Source organism: Fusarium redolens, assembly GCF_020744475.1.
Source record: "Fusarium redolens strain MPI-CAGE-AT-0023 chromosome Unknown BKA55scaffold_4, whole genome shotgun sequence".
Classification (NCBI taxonomy): domain Eukaryota; kingdom Fungi; phylum Ascomycota; class Sordariomycetes; order Hypocreales; family Nectriaceae; genus Fusarium; species Fusarium redolens.
The window spans coordinates 2,061,688-2,078,194 of NW_025763667.1; the positions used below are offsets into that span (position 1 = coordinate 2,061,688).

General features: G+C 49.1%; 2 protein-coding genes across 2 annotated transcripts; both read left to right on the plus strand.

The window, feature by feature from the left end:
* The first annotated feature begins 1,169 nt into the window (after positions 1-1,169).
* BKA55DRAFT_283650 (uncharacterized protein) lies at positions 1,170-4,446 on the plus strand. The gene is made up of 2 exons (XM_046185518.1): positions 1,170-1,536; positions 1,648-4,446. The coding sequence occupies exons 1-2, from the start codon at positions 1,461-1,463 to the stop codon at positions 3,972-3,974; spliced, it is 2,403 nt and encodes an 800-aa protein (XP_046053228.1). The 5' UTR covers positions 1,170-1,460; the 3' UTR covers positions 3,975-4,446.
* Positions 4,447-5,153: 707 nt separating this feature from the next.
* Positions 5,154-9,004, plus strand: BKA55DRAFT_638014 (uncharacterized protein). The gene is made up of 2 exons (XM_046197066.1): positions 5,154-5,841; positions 5,900-9,004. Exons 1-2 carry the CDS (start codon positions 5,451-5,453, stop codon positions 8,878-8,880), a joined length of 3,372 nt encoding a protein of 1,123 aa, XP_046053229.1. The 5' UTR covers positions 5,154-5,450; the 3' UTR covers positions 8,881-9,004.
* The last annotated feature ends 7,503 nt before the right edge of the window (positions 9,005-16,507 follow it).

Consider the following 16,507-nt stretch of genomic DNA (forward strand, 5'->3'; position numbering starts at 1 on the left):
GGTGCTTTTGAGGTTCTGGAAACGATCCTGGTCCCTGTCAACAAAGGGCCTCGATTCGTCTGACATGGCGAGCATACTCGGCGTAAAACCCTGACGCCGGCTAGTCGGTGGCTGGAAAGCGTTGCACGACTAGTAAGACCCTGGCTGCAGGTTCAACGATATCAATCAATACTGACGGGTCCATCAATATCAACTTGTGTAATAAACTTGTCTCACCGAGTGCCCGTCAACTATCAGTTAGGTCAGCATAACATGTGAATAAAATTTTAAGCTACGGTTTAGGGTGTATAGGCATCCGCATGATAAACCAGAGCTTATTCCACAATGGCAATTTCCGACAACTTAAAGATCATCGAAATCGGACCCGAAACTGACGGTTATGGGTGTTGCTGCCGGTCGGGTGTGAAAATTGCAAATACCGGAATTTTGCTTCTGATCCATCTTCTTCAGCTCCGTGTGCCTGTGTATCCAGATTGTTCAGCTCCATGTGAAAAACTGAATGGATATCAATTGTTTGAATTTCAGCTGGATGTAACTTAAGACATCATATTGGGCCCGCGTAACTTTGATTGTCCCACCGTTCCCACCGAATGTTTCCCGGAAGGTCGGGACTGATGAGGTGGTAACCCTCTGGGTTAAAGTTCTGCAAATTATCGCTGGCTCTTCCGACTTTTTTTTGGGACCTTGGTACGTCAAGGAGATAAAGTGAAACCTGAACAAGTGGTGATCTGCCAAGGGGAATCAATCGTTCTGGAGTGTCATGTTCTGGGCCAGACCGAACAGAGTTGATAGACGCATTAACAAGGGAGTTTTCGCATAGGATGAAGGCATCAGCCACATGCATTCTGGGCTTTGTGGTGGGTGTCAACACAGCACACAGTGCAACTATGAAAGGCCGGACTGTTGTGTCTCCCGCCACCAAAGCCCTTCGGAGCTATTCTACTAGATCGAGGGCAAAAGTCAGATCCAGAGATGAAACAATACCAGAAAGGAAGGCCCTGAGAGGACAGTATAGGGTCGAGTCAATTAGCAGCCCCAGATGACCTGAACTTACATGGTTCGTTCGCTTGCGCTTACGCCTTGGACGACGTAACCCCTTGTCATTATGCACTAGAGCCAGTTGCTAGAACCTAGGTTAGAGGCTGGAGGCGGGTTCATTAACCTTTGAGCCCCTCCTCAGGCATGCATCGGATCTTGTGATTGATTTTCTCTCCTTATTATTGACAACGTCGAAAGCCGTTGTGGTCACTGCGTTGAAGAACCATCTATAGGTGGCCGATGTGAGACCGGTTCATCAGACACGGCCCAAATCACTCGCTTAGAGGCCTGTCCTAGTCGGTTTGACTTGGTTTGGTGAGCTTGGATGGCAGACAAAAGGAGCTCAAAACGATCAGGGCGACAGTTGATATAGTACGGAGCAGCCCGTCTATGCTGTCTGTGTGTTGTGCTATATCGACAATATGAGGGCACAAGCTATTGGACTGCTCTCAGTCGCAACGCTTGTTCCTTCTATTGTCGGTGTTGCTTTACCTCGATGTAAGTCTTCGAATTGCCCCATTAGCGTATCTCATTGTGCATCCATTCCCCTTGAAAGATGAAGGGATGGGGAAAAAAAGAATCATGGCTAAAGATTACCTTGTCCATCAGCCCCATCCGAACCTAACCAGCCAAACCCTCGGCGCTTTCCACTGAATGAAACGGCCGTCGCGATTGCCCCAGACGGCAGTACCACTCGCTTGTTATCGATAGCATCAACGTCAATAACACAGGTGGAAGAGGAATTTTCCTCTTTTCCTGGCCAAGCATTTTCTACTGAAGTTAACAAGTCAGCTTCGCCAAAGAACAGTTCTGATTATTCTGTCCAGAGACTGCCAATAACTTCACAGTTGGATCAAGAACCGACCACTTCATCTGAGAGCACTCGACTTACTCTAGTAACTCATCTTCGATCTTTCTCGGAACCTTCAACTTCACGTTTCTTCCAGACAATTCCTAAATCTGTTGCTCCGGCGAATGGCAACCCGTCTGATCATGATAGAGGTGCAAGCTCTGTAGCAACTCAAGCTGATATCCAGGCTTCGGCTCAGAGGAGACCACACCAGGGGTTCGCACATTCTTTTACACAAGCCGCACCCAATAATACCAAACTGCAAACACAAACATGCGGTCCTGGCTCCAAGTCTCCCTGCGGCTGGATTCCCTCAGTTACTTCGAAAGGAAATGAGACATACACACCTGGGCCATGGACGTCTGGTACACTGACGCTGATAGCACCAACGTCAGTGTTGCCGTGCACGACATTGCAGGACAACGAACCCATCACCGAGTATTCCATCGTGTATACATCGACGATAACATTCTTTGGAAACCGAAGTGATTACACGCCACCCTATCCTACTATCAGTACCCCCAACATTTGCGAGACCGAGGCCCCAAGCCCATCATTCTCAAAGATTGTCCCATCTCATGGCTCCGAGGGAGCCGGAACACTACCATGGCCAGGGTCTGAATTAACTAAGGAGCCTCCTCAAGGTTGCTTACGGGGAAAATCTTGTACTTCGGAAAAGCCTCCTGGGTGGTCGAATCCGACAGCCGTTCCTGGAGTGCCAGGCTTAACTATGTCAAGTTCACGAATGACCGTGACATTTATAACGACTGACAAAAACCCTGCGGTTGTATTCCCTACAAAGCCGCCACCGCACTTCGACCGACCGACCGGTGGAGGGGTTCTTCCTATGAGTAATAAACAACTACCCGAGCCTTCCAAAGCACCGGGCTCAAACCACCCAGATTCTTCTGGGGGGCACGGAAAGTCGAGTCCCCAGTCAGGGCCCCAGCCTGACGTGAAACCGCGACCTTCAGCAGAATCCGGACCAAGGCCAACATCAGAACCCCAGCCAGAAATCGAGCCACAAGGAGGTCCACAGCCCCAATCACAGCCTGACGCTAAACCTGAACCCCCTAGGAAGTTTTTTGTGACTGCCAGAGGTCAAGAAGTTATTGTCAATGATAAGACCTTTTCGAGTCTCAGAGCAGATCAAACAACAACAGTTACTGTCGATTATGGAACATTCACAATCCGCCCAACAGAAGTGGTTGGTGAAGGAGCAACAGTTAAGAAACCGCAGCCTGTAGGTACTGTGATATCTGTTATCAGCCCTACTGGTGCGACTATTGGAGAGGTACCTGTTACTGTTTCGGGTACGGAAGCTACTGTGGGCGGCACGAGGCTCAAGATTCCTCTTATGGGCACGACCACAAGGCTTAAAGTTCTTGTCGCCGGGTCCAGTACTATTATGGAGGAGCGACAGGTGTCCATTGCGCCTGGTAGAGTGGTGGTTGATGATGAAACACTCACATACCATGGGGTCGGTGGCCCTCAGACAGACGTAATCATTGAGGGTGGTGAAATGGTCACTGCAGTTGGAAGATCCGTGTTTGTCTTTCACTCTACGACTCTGATATACGGAACTGGCGCCCCCGTTACAACGGAAACAATAGATGACGATACTATCACTGTTGGACCAGAGGGTATTGTTGTCGACGGGACCACTCTAGGCGGGTCTGACGCTGAGGTTACCGACACCAAATTTCGGATTGTTGGTGGGGCTACTATCACCAAAGTCAACCCTTCATACGTGATAATCGACGAAACGACCTTCACTGCCGGGCCTGGTGCCAAGAGCACAACAAAAGAGGCCGGGGGTGAGACCATCACAATCGGGCCCAGCGGTATCATCATTGGCACAATGACAATAAAGTATCCCTTTGGGGCTTCAACTGTAACCACCATCGAGGCGAAAGCGACAGCGTCCGATGAGTTACCTGTTGCTACGGGAACCAGCAACACCAATGCTAAAGAGGACGGAAAGGGTAAGAAAGACGATGACAGTGGTGCGATTTTACAACAGCCAGGTTTAGCAACAGGAATGACTGGATTTTGCATAGCGTTTGGCGTTTGGATTCTGTTTTGAACCTGGCATTGGTCACGATTCACCATATTAGGGTCCGTGTCAGGAAACAGATTGGCTTTTAGCACCTAGGTTTTAATGGCATGACAGTAACTAGCATTGCATGAAAGAGATTTGGAATTATGGATGGGAAACACGATATACGACTAGTTGGCTTGTAATTTATGACTGGGATTGACGTTATAATTACAAAGGGCATCTAAAACGCGAGTAAATATGTATTACTATTAGTTCCTTATTAAATAACCAGGAAACTCCCCAGATAAATTCTTGGAGCCTAGTGAGTATTATGGCTCGTTAAATAGGACTGATTAAAATCTTATTTCAGTACTTGTAAGTTATAACCTATATAAATATGGGCAACCTTAGCACTATTTCATAAGGTTTATAATACTAACGATGAACTATTGGCGTCCTGGCTAATTCTTCCTATATGAACAGCGCAGGATCAGCTTTGAATGAAGTTCTCTCAATGAGTTCTGCTTTAGTTTTTCTATGTTTTTTGTTAGATTCTTCGATATAGTACAGGAAATCAGCAGTTCTAGACTCCTCACTTTTTCAATTATGGAGAAATCTAAGTAGCTGAAAGCTTAAATATAATTGCCATAAAAAGATAATAAGCCAATCAAAGGCTGGCAGAAACTCGTATTTGGCGAAGATACCTTAGTATGTGGGAAGCGTTCTAAACTTCTAATAAGATCCAATTCAAATGGCTGATTAAGCTTAGAAGTCCCAGGGGAATAGTCCAGGGGTGTTAGGTAATGAACTTGTCGTGCGACTGTTATTTGGTTTTAAGAATTCCAGAAGTTTGCTTCCAGAAATGATGATCTATTTCTTGTAGGGTAGATATTGTCAGTTTCTATATTGTTAACTTGGCAGCCAAACCAGAAAGGTTTCACTACCTCACTCATCCATGCCTCAAAACATCAATACCAACTTATACACTGATGATGGGATTCCAGTGTGTGTTGAAAATTCTGACCAACGAGTAAGCTGCTGGAGGCGAACTTGAAGTGGCTCCGTCGCGAACACCTTGATGACTCACAGTATCTAAGTCGAGCTCAACAGGCAACGATAATGTCAATGAGGAGGTGATATGACCCGGGAAGAAAGAAAACTTAGAAAGACAAGACAAACGTTTCAATAACGACTTCTTACAACATCTTACCACTTCATCGAACACGATGTCTTATAGTGGTTGTCTATTGGCTCATCAGTGTATCAATAGTGTCTCGCGCCGGCTTATCATCGGCAAAGTTCAAGATCGGATACTCGACACGCCGCGAGGCAAAAAAGGGAAACTTCCTCTTGGAACGATCATCACCTTGACCAACACCTCATCTTCGCGACGATATACCACAACAGCGCACGAACAAGCTCCTCATCTGTTTCAACATCCTCGCCCCGGCGTCCTAGACTGTGCAGATACCTTGTGCACGGTCAACACCCTTATCCCCCGAGTCCCAAGCCTTCAGCTATATGCAACAAGAGCCTCTCGAGAATCTAGAACCTTTGATTCACCGAGACAACCCTTATAAAACCTCGATCTCCCAGCATGGCCCCATTCACCATGACCCGTGTGGCCTTCGTCGAGTCTATTCCGGAGACTCAAGTGGCGCTGAACCAGGCTCTGCACCGGCACTCCGCCGCGACTCCGGTCATGACGTCGATGCCGACTTACTCGATGAGGAGCTACGTCGACTGAGTTTGGGTCATCGCTCAACTGTTCGACCTTCAGCTCCTGGCCAGCGCATCTCCGAGTACGAAAATGCAATGACACCGCCTACTCCAAAGAAGGCATTGGGCTTCAAGGTTATCAAGCGCTCCGAAACTCCTTCTGATGGTGTGCAGCTTGAAGATTTCCCAAATGGTGCGTCATACCGTTCATTATGATATTTTTACAGTATCCTAACTTGAGTTCACCCCAGAGATCTTAACACATATTCTTTCGCATCTCCATTCCGACTCGCACGCCGCCATTGCTCTCGTCTCCAAGCGCTTTTATGCCCTCATCACCAGCTCCCATGCTTGGCGCATGGCCTTCCTACGATTCTTCCCAGGTCATGAAGCACTCGAGGTTAAGAAAAATGTGGATATGTGGGCTTACAGCTCGCACGATCTGATACAGTCTGAGTCTCGTTATTTCACTCGTCTTACCCCCCTAGCATCCTGGAGAAAGGAATACCTTCTGCGCACCCGCTTGATCAGAAGTCTGGCCCGTGGTAAACCAGGTGCATCCTTTGCCTCTGGAGGTATTGGCGCATCTGTTCGTACCGGGAAGAAAACCAGCGCTGTGTTGACGTACAACTCCAAGCTGCCATGGGCTGTCACGAATATTCACGCTGTCTTCACAAACGGAAAGAAACCACCAAAAGCTATCCACGGAGCCGCCGACCTGGGAGTAGCCTCAGTCAGTGACCCTACCAACGGGAGGATTGAGAAATGGGGATTCGTTGATCCCTTCAGCTCTATGCAACTTGATGAGGTGTTCCCCGACCTTGTTCCCTTTGGCTTGGGGGAGGGTCCCGCAGCAACTCCCAATGTTCTCGATGTAAGCCAGCCATATGGTATCCTTGCAGGTGAGGGATTTCCGGGTGGTCGTCCCTATTACCGCCCTGTCAATGAGAACCGTGGACGATATCTCGGTGCGGATTCTGGTGTTGTTGATACCTATCCTGATATCCCTAAGATACCAGAAATGTCTGAAGCGGTCTGCAGTGTATGGTTGGCCAAATCGCCGAATGTGCCAACAAATACGCGGTCAATGATTGGGATGCTGACTGGCTCTACCCTTGGAGTCGTCACTTCATACACCCTGGGCAATGACTCTGGACCTCAACGTTATCAACCCGGAGAAGTTACTGCGCGTTGGGTCCTTAGTCCTGGCGTTCCAATCATCTCTCTAAAGGTTGATGACAACTATAGCCAGAAACGCAAGTCTTCTGCAAGGGTATGGATCGTTGCGCTCAATGCTTTGGGTGAGGTATTCTATCTGACTGAAACACCTACTGCACAAAACCCAACCAAGAGCGAAGACATCACCAAAAATGCTTGGTTTGCTGGGCGCTCAGTTTACTGGCACCTTTTGGACTCCACTCGACGCGTTGCTCGACCAGATGATCTGGACAAAAACGCCATCAAAGGCGCGTACTCGCCCCGGTCACCTTCCAACTCTATGAGCCTGAGCAAGAGTCAGTTGGCTGCTGAAGCACGAGAAATTGAAAAGTTCTTGCGCCAAAAACCTGCACACTTCCGAAGGGTTTGCGAAGGATGGGATATGCAGCGCAAATTGGAAGTCGATTTCGCTAATGATGACGGCCATGGTGCTGGTGAAAACATATTTGTCATCGACTGTGGACTCGCCGAAGACCGCCCTGCACACGTCGAGCGATACACTCGATCTTTAGTTCCTCAAGATGTACAATCGTCTTCGGTCGTGTTGTTCCCCATGCCCCTTGATAACTCCGCCAGCGCTGAGCCGTCACTATTCGGGACTATTGCAGGAAAGGCATCACAGGGGCCAGAGGAGAAGATATCTCAATCTGTCACGTCTACTTCAGTGTCATCATTGGAGGTCCTGTCCCATCTTCACGAGTGGGAGAGTTGCTCCTTTAGGTTGAAAGGTCAAAGTCATGCAGTGATCACTAGTGCCTCAATGGACCAATCTAGCACGGCAGTCCTGACACTCGGCGAAGATCCTCTTCACTCGGCTGAGGAAGAGATTCCAGGCCGCAGATCTCGATTGTTTGCTGTCGGCACAGACGACGGGGCTGTACTTGTCTGGAACGCTCGTGAGGATGCCAAGGCTACGGGTATCAGCCCAGTGCGACAAATCCAGACGGACTCCCCAGAAGTGTCCTGTGTGGCACTCTCGGCTATGTATGTTGTCCATGGCGGTAGCGACGGACTGGTGCAAGCATGGGACCCCTTGGCATCAACATTGGATCCAGTTCGAACTCTCAACGCGAGGTCCAACGGCCGAGTGCCTCGACACATGGTGACAATGAACCCAACTCTTGACGAGTCGACTTACTCGGCAGTTGGTGCAATTTATCTTGACCCTGATCCAACCGTCCTTCGTGGAGTTGTTTCATTTGGTGCTTTTCTGAGGTACTGGGCATACAGCTCTGCCAGTCACGCTTCAGGACGCAAACGTCGGCTTAGACACTCCGATGTTCATGGTCGTCTGGCCAGTCGTCGTCAAGGCGGAGCAGTCATTGATTTTATCGCTGCTGAGGAGGCTGAAATCAAAAGGGAGAACGAGCAAAAGGCCAGAGAGCAGAATCGCCTGCGCAATCGCTTTGGTGTCGGTGCGCTCGGTGACCTAACTGAAGAAGAAGCATTGCGGTATGCGCAGATGGTCTCTGAGGAAGCCTTCCTTTTCGAGGAACAACGTCGAACAAGCGATTCCGCTGCCGATGCCAGCCTGGATACTGCTTCGACATTCAGTGAGACCACTACTGTTGATACCGTCACCCCCGAGCCAAGTGTCTCGGACATGATAACTCCCCCATCTGCCTCCACGGATAATATTGAGAGAGCACCTGTCGAGGACGACTATGAACAACAGATTCAGCAGGCAATCCGTCTTTCTCTGATGGAAGGCGTCAATGATAACCCCACGTCTCCCCAGGCAGCGAGCTCCGGTGATTACGAATTCTCCCTGACATACAAACCCAAGTCCGGCAAGAAGAACAAGACATCTGGAGCTGTGTCGCCTGGAGTTTGCAAGGCGTGGTCGGCAAACCACATAGAGCCTAGGGACTATGACCTAGAACTCGCTCTGAAACTGAGCATGGAGGAGCAAGGTCTGTCGGCGTTTGACGCAGGGTCAGTCGTTCACCGCGAGGAGTTCCCGGCGCTGGAAGCTGAAGGCGTTGGTAAGGGGAAAGGGGTACAGAGGTGGTGATTTAGAGTATTTGCTGCATTGTGTGTCTCGTCGTTCACCGCTTTACATTCGATGCCATGGGTCAACACGATACGTGTTCGATCCGCTGGCCTAGCTTTTACATAATTGGACCTTCCATCGGTATATGTCCTTTCCCGCGCGAGCTGGTGCCTTTGGTGACCAAGTGAACATCGTGATATGATTGATCATCACGAAGCATACTTGTGATCGTGTCAATGTGTCCTCAGAGATTGTCCTGTAATCCGCAATGGGTCTCCTAAATCGAGGCCATCATCTCGAGTGGCATTGCCGATGTTTCCGACTCTCTCATCTGCCAAGCTTAGGTCATCTCATTCCTGTAATTTTGTACCTATAGGTATTCCTTTCGAGGAGTACTCTTTTACTATGGCTAGCTATCTAGGCGGTCCTTGTATGGAATCGTAATGTGGCCAAGTTTTCGCCTTCTCCGTCTGGAATCTTTTAATTAACAACGGATTTATCAGCCAACATTTCCACTCTATAACTCTTATTTACACAAACGACCTCGAGTCATACGTGATTAGTCATTCATCCATCCAGTTCAGTCCGTCCCTTGCCATCAACCGTCATGATCAAGATGTCTATGTGAGCTTAGCGCAGACAAACGTGCTGAAAGTCCTTCCAGAAAAGTGCCTGACTCTTCCTGAGCCAGGCCTCCTCGTGTATATGGCAACTATATCAGAGATATAAATTCCTTTAGGATGCTCGCCTATGAAGGGACAAGATGTTGCCCCTTGTCTCTGGTATATAGCCCAGCAACGGTTCTCTAGACAGACAAACTTATTCACTGGAGATTATCGCTTCTACTTCTCAATTCAAAGATGTTTAAGTCATTTTGTCTCTTTTGGATGATTCGGCTTCCCCACCCGCCGCTTTGATCACGACAATTCGTTGAGCTTGCACCTAGTAATCAACACATTCGTGAAACATTAGGCTCTTGTTATGTCAGTAAAGCTATGCCTCGGCCTTAGCGGCCTTCGGAGCACCTTGTACTGGTGATACCAAATGACCAGTGACTGTTTGTTTTCGTTTTCCCAAGCAATGAACCGCTTTTCACTTCAATACACACAAGGACAAAACGCATTCTTTGTTCCTGAGCATGTTGCTAGGAGTATAGCTGAATGATGTAGGCTTTTCTATTTCTAACACGTAATATGCTCTTTTTCTTCTGAAGGCCCAGACACAAATTTAGAGAAATCCCAATTCACCTTGTCCTCGCTGGTTGGTCTCTTTACTGTAGGCTCTTGTTTCATCGACCTTTTCTTCTGGGCCACTTCCTCTGAGCACTTCTGAGTGCCATAGGAAGAAACCACCTACTAGAACATTACTTAATCGAAAGTCTCTAGTTCGTCAAGTTGGCAAATGGAGCTTCAGGCCATTCCATCATATGCAGATATCTCTAATGCTACTGGACGCATAGTATCAGCTCGTGGTGAATGGGGGTATAGGGTAACTAAAAGATTTTCCACCTACCTACCTATTGAACGGGCACCAATTGACACTAAGCCTACATACACCTTCCTTGGCTGGAATTCACCTGAACTAAAGTTTGGTTTAGAATTCTCACTAACAAAGGGCCGCGAAGACATGCCCCTGATACTCGCAGTTGCTCCGCGGGCGCAGTGTTAGTGGGAGCATTTGGAGGTCCCGGTCCATCCGGCAGATGAGAACAGACCAGCTTGCGATTTTGCGACCAAGGTCCTGTAAGTTACTGTTGCTATTCTCTCTCAAGTAACATCCCCGATCAAGGCATGTTGCTCGCATGTTCATGGATGAGTAGAATATGTCTCGGCTGCCCCGAGTTCACAAGAGCTATCACATGCTTGGAAGCAACCCCAAAACGACGCTCTATGAGGCAAGGCGAAATATGCAATATCATATCATTACACATGGCATAGACAAAGAGCTCAAGACTTTGGCAGAGTGCAACGTTGCAACTTGACGGCCAGGCTCCTCCCGGACCAACTTCCCGCTGCATGGAACTTATAAGGGACCTGCATAAGAAAGGCATCTCCAAGGGCCCAGTTTTTGCGGTTCAAAGATCCTGAGACTTGCGTGAACCGAGTCTCTATTCTCCGAGATATACTGGAGCTTCAAGGTTTCTGAGTTGCCAGCTCATCACTCCCAGAGAGGTGAGGAAGCCACTATGTAACTCAGAACGAAACAAAGGGACAACCGGTAGCGTCCCGAGCAACAGCGTTCGGGGCACGGTCCCTGATCATAGAGCTGATCTTGCACTCTAATAGAACTACTATCAGGAAGCATGAGAATAGCTGCTCGCGGCTGAAATGCGGCGTTCCGGCCGCGCTGGGTTGTTCCTAAGTTTTCAGCACTTGCTCCAGTAGCCGGATATTGGTGGCGGGGAGCGGATCCGCGGGACGGGATGGGCCGCAGCGCCACTGATGAAGTCGTAAAGGATCCAATTCTGAACGGACGTTTGCTTCATTCAGCGATGTTGTGGTAGGCATTTGCATGATCTCGACAGAGAATCCGTTATGTTGCTGTAATTGTTGACAATAGTACTTGCTCGCCACGTAGTTGAATTAGACATCCCTGCTCAAGAACCTGGTCGTTATGACGAAGGTTTCTGCACTGCTGGCTCCGGTCTATTGGGTCATCAGGCCATGACACCAAGAACTCAAACTCGGGGATACATAGCGTTGCAGCATGCAGCTAAAATCCAATCCAGTGCGCTGCAGACTTCAGACCAATGGGCAAAGTTGGCTTCTGAATCAGCGCCCACTGGTGCTGCAGCGCTCTGCAGATAACCGGCCAGCGTATTTCGGCTGTAGCAATTATGTAGTAATGAACAAATAGATGAGGCCTTAGAAATGCTCAGGGAGGTAATCACCCCAGACAGACCCGTCTTCGGGTGTAAATATGCCCGACGAATGTCTTGCCTTTCCAGGGACTGTCTCCGACCAAAATCAGGCCCTCGCATGCTATCAAGAAGTGCGTATCAGGAGACCGGAGCAATGGTGAGTTTTTGGTCAATGCTGCCACGGATAACCAAGGGTCTTTGTCGTAGCAAGTGCATGCTTTTTACCTGTCTTTCATTTCTGTTCTTGTTAGCTCGCTCGGTTAAGTCCCTTCTGACGGTACGCGAAACTGTTTTCCTCAACCCTTGTAGGGGTCAAAGTTAATCCTTCGATAGATTTGTGTGTCCTTGAAGCTGATTGCCTGCCCCCATCAGTAACCCTGCCAGACTATCCGAAAACATTTTAATAGCCGACCCAGGGTTCACGGCCGAGAAGGATATCATTTTCCGTGCTCCGCCCTAGTATGGTTGAGTACTGTACTGATCAGTGTATCTCGATCAATTTTTTCTCTCTTAACTGTTGGGAATGCCGCCGCCGCCGAATATTGGCAGGGGAATGTGTCTGATATTTGCTGCACTGTACTGGTGCCAAATTGAGGCGGAGCTCACGATTCGTAAACAATGCAGACATATAACCAATGCGAAGTTTTTGCTCGAATGCAGATGATGAAAAGGCGTTCGCTGCAGTGGCCGGCAGAGGAATTGACCCCTCTCGACCTTGTCGCCCTTACCTGATCCAGACTATGTGCACAACACACAGATGCGTCTGTACGTAGTAAATGAGACACGAAAGCGGTCAAGGCCTGTAACATACCATTGACATGGTCATATGGACCAAGCCGCTGGGAATTTGCTCAAGGGTTCCCGCCGACTTGTCTCAGGAACTGGAACCGGTCAGCTGGATATCATCATTTATTGGGAATGACTCAAGCCCCTCTACCGGGAAATGCAGATCAACGGCTGTCTCGTCAGCATACACATCTCGTTCCGTCGATCGTGTTTGTTATTAGCATCAAGATCGAGTTCTGATCCGTTGATCGGACCTCCTTGTCACGCAGCAGTTCCCGTCTTCCAGATAAACTCCCGTCGTGCATTATGACAGCTAGTTACCGTTGGGACGGTTCGCGGAACATCATGAATATCTTCCCACAAAGTTAGCACCAAACCTTCCATGTCCTGTCACCGTCCTTCCACTCCCTCGAGAAAAGTACCCAATAGTTTCACTTCTTAAATGTCTCAAAACTAATAATATTTTCCCCGTCCAAGCTCCTATTAGCCAAGAGAGCAGTGGCGGGCGGGTCGATCCACCAGGTTGGCACAGTCGTGGGCGGGAGCCAGCGGGTATCTTTAAGCTGCAGGACGGGCGAGACTGAAAATCAGCTCATGGCGCTGGATGCAAGCAAGTCATGCTGTGCAGCAGAAGACCGCCATGAAAAGTGCTCGAGTTGTGATCCGTAACACAGGAGCCAAAGAAAATGTTGAGCAACCAAGAGCCCAAGGGAGCAAAGCAAACTGATTTGCCTTGTCGACCAGAAAGTCTTTGATAGTTTGCGTTTATTTGTTTCAAACACGGCATTGAGCCGTGGAAATCAGTGGGCCACTCTTAGTTGCTGGAATGTTGCATCGAGCTACAGTGGCTCCGAGGGAGAAACCATCATGTCCCTGTTTCCCAGGTTGACGGTCCTATGAACGTGGCCTATTTACGGAAGGCATAAAATCTGGTGCAGAATGGCATTTGACAATTGCACTGTCCTTTGCCAGCGAGTCAGAATTAACGCCAATCCGTACTGATATGATACATCATAATTGTTTGTTCGGACTTTTCTTTCCTTTCCAGTCTTTCAAGTCTCGATCCGGGAAGATCAGACAAGTCTGAGATTCCAGCCTTGGGATCATGTCTAGCATGCCAAACTTCATGATCACAAGTCGCCAATAGTTCATGTGACTGAGATCCAGGAAGTGCAGCAACGTCGTCACTCGCTGGTATGTTTAGAGGCCAGCAAGGGGAGGCGGTATGGAAATATTACTGCAGACAATCAGAAGTTAGAGCCAACCGTCTGGAACCCTTGCGCATCTGAGATAACCACATGTATGTCGAGACTGATGGTGTCAACGCCTAACCATCTGTGTCGGAATCGAGGCAGACCGAGAACCATGTCCAATGAAGGCAGGAGAGTTAAGAAACCCTTGTAATTGCAGGACAGTGCAAACTCTCTCGCGAAGGACGATATGAGGATGGAACTCGAAAAGTGGCATAGGTATCATAAACCCGCGGGATGATTATTAGTTGTTTGCATGAAGAGCTCCCGGCTTTTCATTTTCTTTAATGAAGATGTGTCCTAGCAGGATTTAAAACCACTGACAGTACATAAGGTCTCCACGAATAGATGGAGACTTGGGCTCTTCGGAGTGTGCAATGATGGACCGATTGAAACGTAAAAATCCAGGGGTCGCTGCGGGAGAGAGGAAGAGTTGGTCCGTCCGTATCAACCACGGCACATTTTCCATGAACCCCGGGTTGCCCATGTCAACTTTGGTATTGCAAAAAATAAATTGAGGCGCAGTCTGGACTTTTTGCTGGCAGACTGGACTGCAAAGTATCATCATATTGTAGAGAATATATGGACTGGTAGTGGAAACCCAGGGTCTCGGCCTAAGCGACGTCGAAATGGTGCCAGCATGTGAGGTGAAGCAATTCATTGATTGACTGATTCCCGGTTGTCAATGACTCTCTGCAAGCAAGCGAGCCGAGGTCCCAAAGCAATGGAGCGCTGACAAACAGAGGCTGGTCTGTCTGTCAACGAACGAACCGTTACGACACAACGGGCGGATGAAAAGTGACACCTCACAAAGGCTACTGCCAAGGCTCGTGGTGATAAGCTTGAAAACCCCCGTAAACCGACAAGGTGAGATTTCTGAGAATGGAAACGGGGTCTTCGATGCAGGGATGAGAGTGTTTTGATTGGGATCTCTTCTTTCAAGCCAGGGCGGGGTGTGTTGAATGGATGATCTGACTGCCCTGGGGTTACCCTGAGCCCTGGAGTTTTTGGTGGATTGTGGTTCCGCTAGTGTTCCACTGCCAAATTCAAGGAACGGCAAATTGTCGGAGATGGACTTTTGGACAGTGCAACCTGGGTTCCTGCTATTCGGGACTGCTCCGAACATGGGCTCCTGGCCAATCATGCGAGTTTGTGGCTTCATGACTCTTTAGTGCATACCTAGTCCTGGGTTCATGAATCTTGGAGCAGTCGTGTTTCTGTTTCTGCTTGGAAGGGAGATACCTTCAACGCCTGTTTGCTCCGGTATTCACCACTAAATGTGAGACTGTTATCTCTGGAATCAAGCCCTCCCTATAGTTGGGTACTGAGGCATTCTACAACCAGGTTCGCGGATGCCCCATGGACAAACGGTTTTCATATGTGTGCGCCTTTACACAGGAATGCTGTGACACGCTTCATCTGCATGAGGCTTAAACTCAAGGCCCAGGTCATGGCTTACGTTTCACAGACAGCTGCATCATGGACCAAGTGCCGTGTTGACAATATCATCAGACGGCCTTTTCTGGCTCACGGCTGGATTGTAGCGCAGCCGCCACAAAACTCATGAGGTCAAGATGTGAGGAACGGGCGCGTGGAAATAACGTGAGTGAAAGCAGCTATACTCTCTACCTCAAACTGTATTCCTCACCAGGAATCCTGTCTGCGACTTGAAATGTTGCAGCAATTGCCTGATGATGATAATCCATTCCAGCTTTGCTAATGTGTGGATGGGGCATCGTATCGCCTCGTGCAACGCAACGCAATCAACAACGTTTTACTGGCAGGTTGACAACCGGGCCAACAAATCCAGGTTCTCAATGTGGCAGCTGGTGACCGCTGAAATGCTACCACAGTTCACAGTGCCGCAGTATTGCCACCACCTGGCCGCTCGAGCTGGCCGCATCAAAGGCCATGGCATAGGCCAGAAGCTGGCTGTGAACCACTGGGCCACAACTCCAGTGAACCGAGCAGCTGGAATAGGGAAATACCACGGAGGTTGGACCTCGTTTGGAGGAGCAATACTGTGCTTACTGTGCTGGATCATGTACCCGCAGGGGTGTGATTCAGGTTAGATTCCCTGTGAGTATCCATCGTTCACACCACAATCTCTGCCTCTGAGGGCAGAGCATGAGCCTCTCCCAGAATGTAGAGCAAAAGGACCTGACCTGTTGCGCATTGCAGCGCATGGCATCACACCTTTCCCTTCCCGTCCCCAGAATTCCGAGCTACTGCGGTGTACTGAAGTTGCGTGGCCAGTGGCATGTCCTGTCGTGTCTTGGATTGTCTCCTGAAGAGGTCAAGTCTCCAAGGTACGTCCTTGAACTAAGACCTAGGCCTCCTGGTTTCCAGCGGCCGACTGCTCACGTCCCCTCCCCATCCACTGTGTCGGGACTGACTGGCTGTCTGACTGTCTTTTGTTGTTGAACAGAATGGACGGATCATGAACAAATACATATTTCTACATGCCACCACTCACAACTTTCACCCCTTCCATGGTATCGTTGACGTCCCCCACAGGCCCTTCTTCCCGTGCTGGGGTTCCTTCCTGGTTCCATGTTCCATGGATGCAACGAACTCGTATGAATTCCTAATTGGGTTGAGGTGCCCTTCTTTAACCCTTGTTGCACTGGGCAGGCCTTCCATTCGCTGTCTCTGCCTTCTGCAGCATTAGCATTGGTTTTGTAGCGCCGGGCCGCTAGACTGGGTCCACTAATACCACCAGGCTGGCTCGATGTGCACTGTAGAGTTGAGT

What these genes read in the sequence shown, in the direction of transcription:
- BKA55DRAFT_638014 (XM_046197066.1), top strand. Translation starts at nt 5,451, where the DNA reads ATGCAACAAGAGCCTCTCGAGAATCTAGAACCTTTGATTCACCGAGAC. An exon ending in GCTTGAAGATTTCCCAAATG is followed by an intron (nt 5,842 to 5,899) that starts GTGCGTCATACC and finishes AGTTCACCCCAG; the next exon opens with AGATCTTAACACATATTCTT.
- BKA55DRAFT_283650 (XM_046185518.1), top strand. Translation starts at nt 1,461, where the DNA reads ATGAGGGCACAAGCTATTGGACTGCTCTCAGTCGCAACGCTTGTTCCT. An exon ending in CGGTGTTGCTTTACCTCGAT is followed by an intron (nt 1,537 to 1,647) that starts GTAAGTCTTCGA and finishes CTTGTCCATCAG; the next exon opens with CCCCATCCGAACCTAACCAG.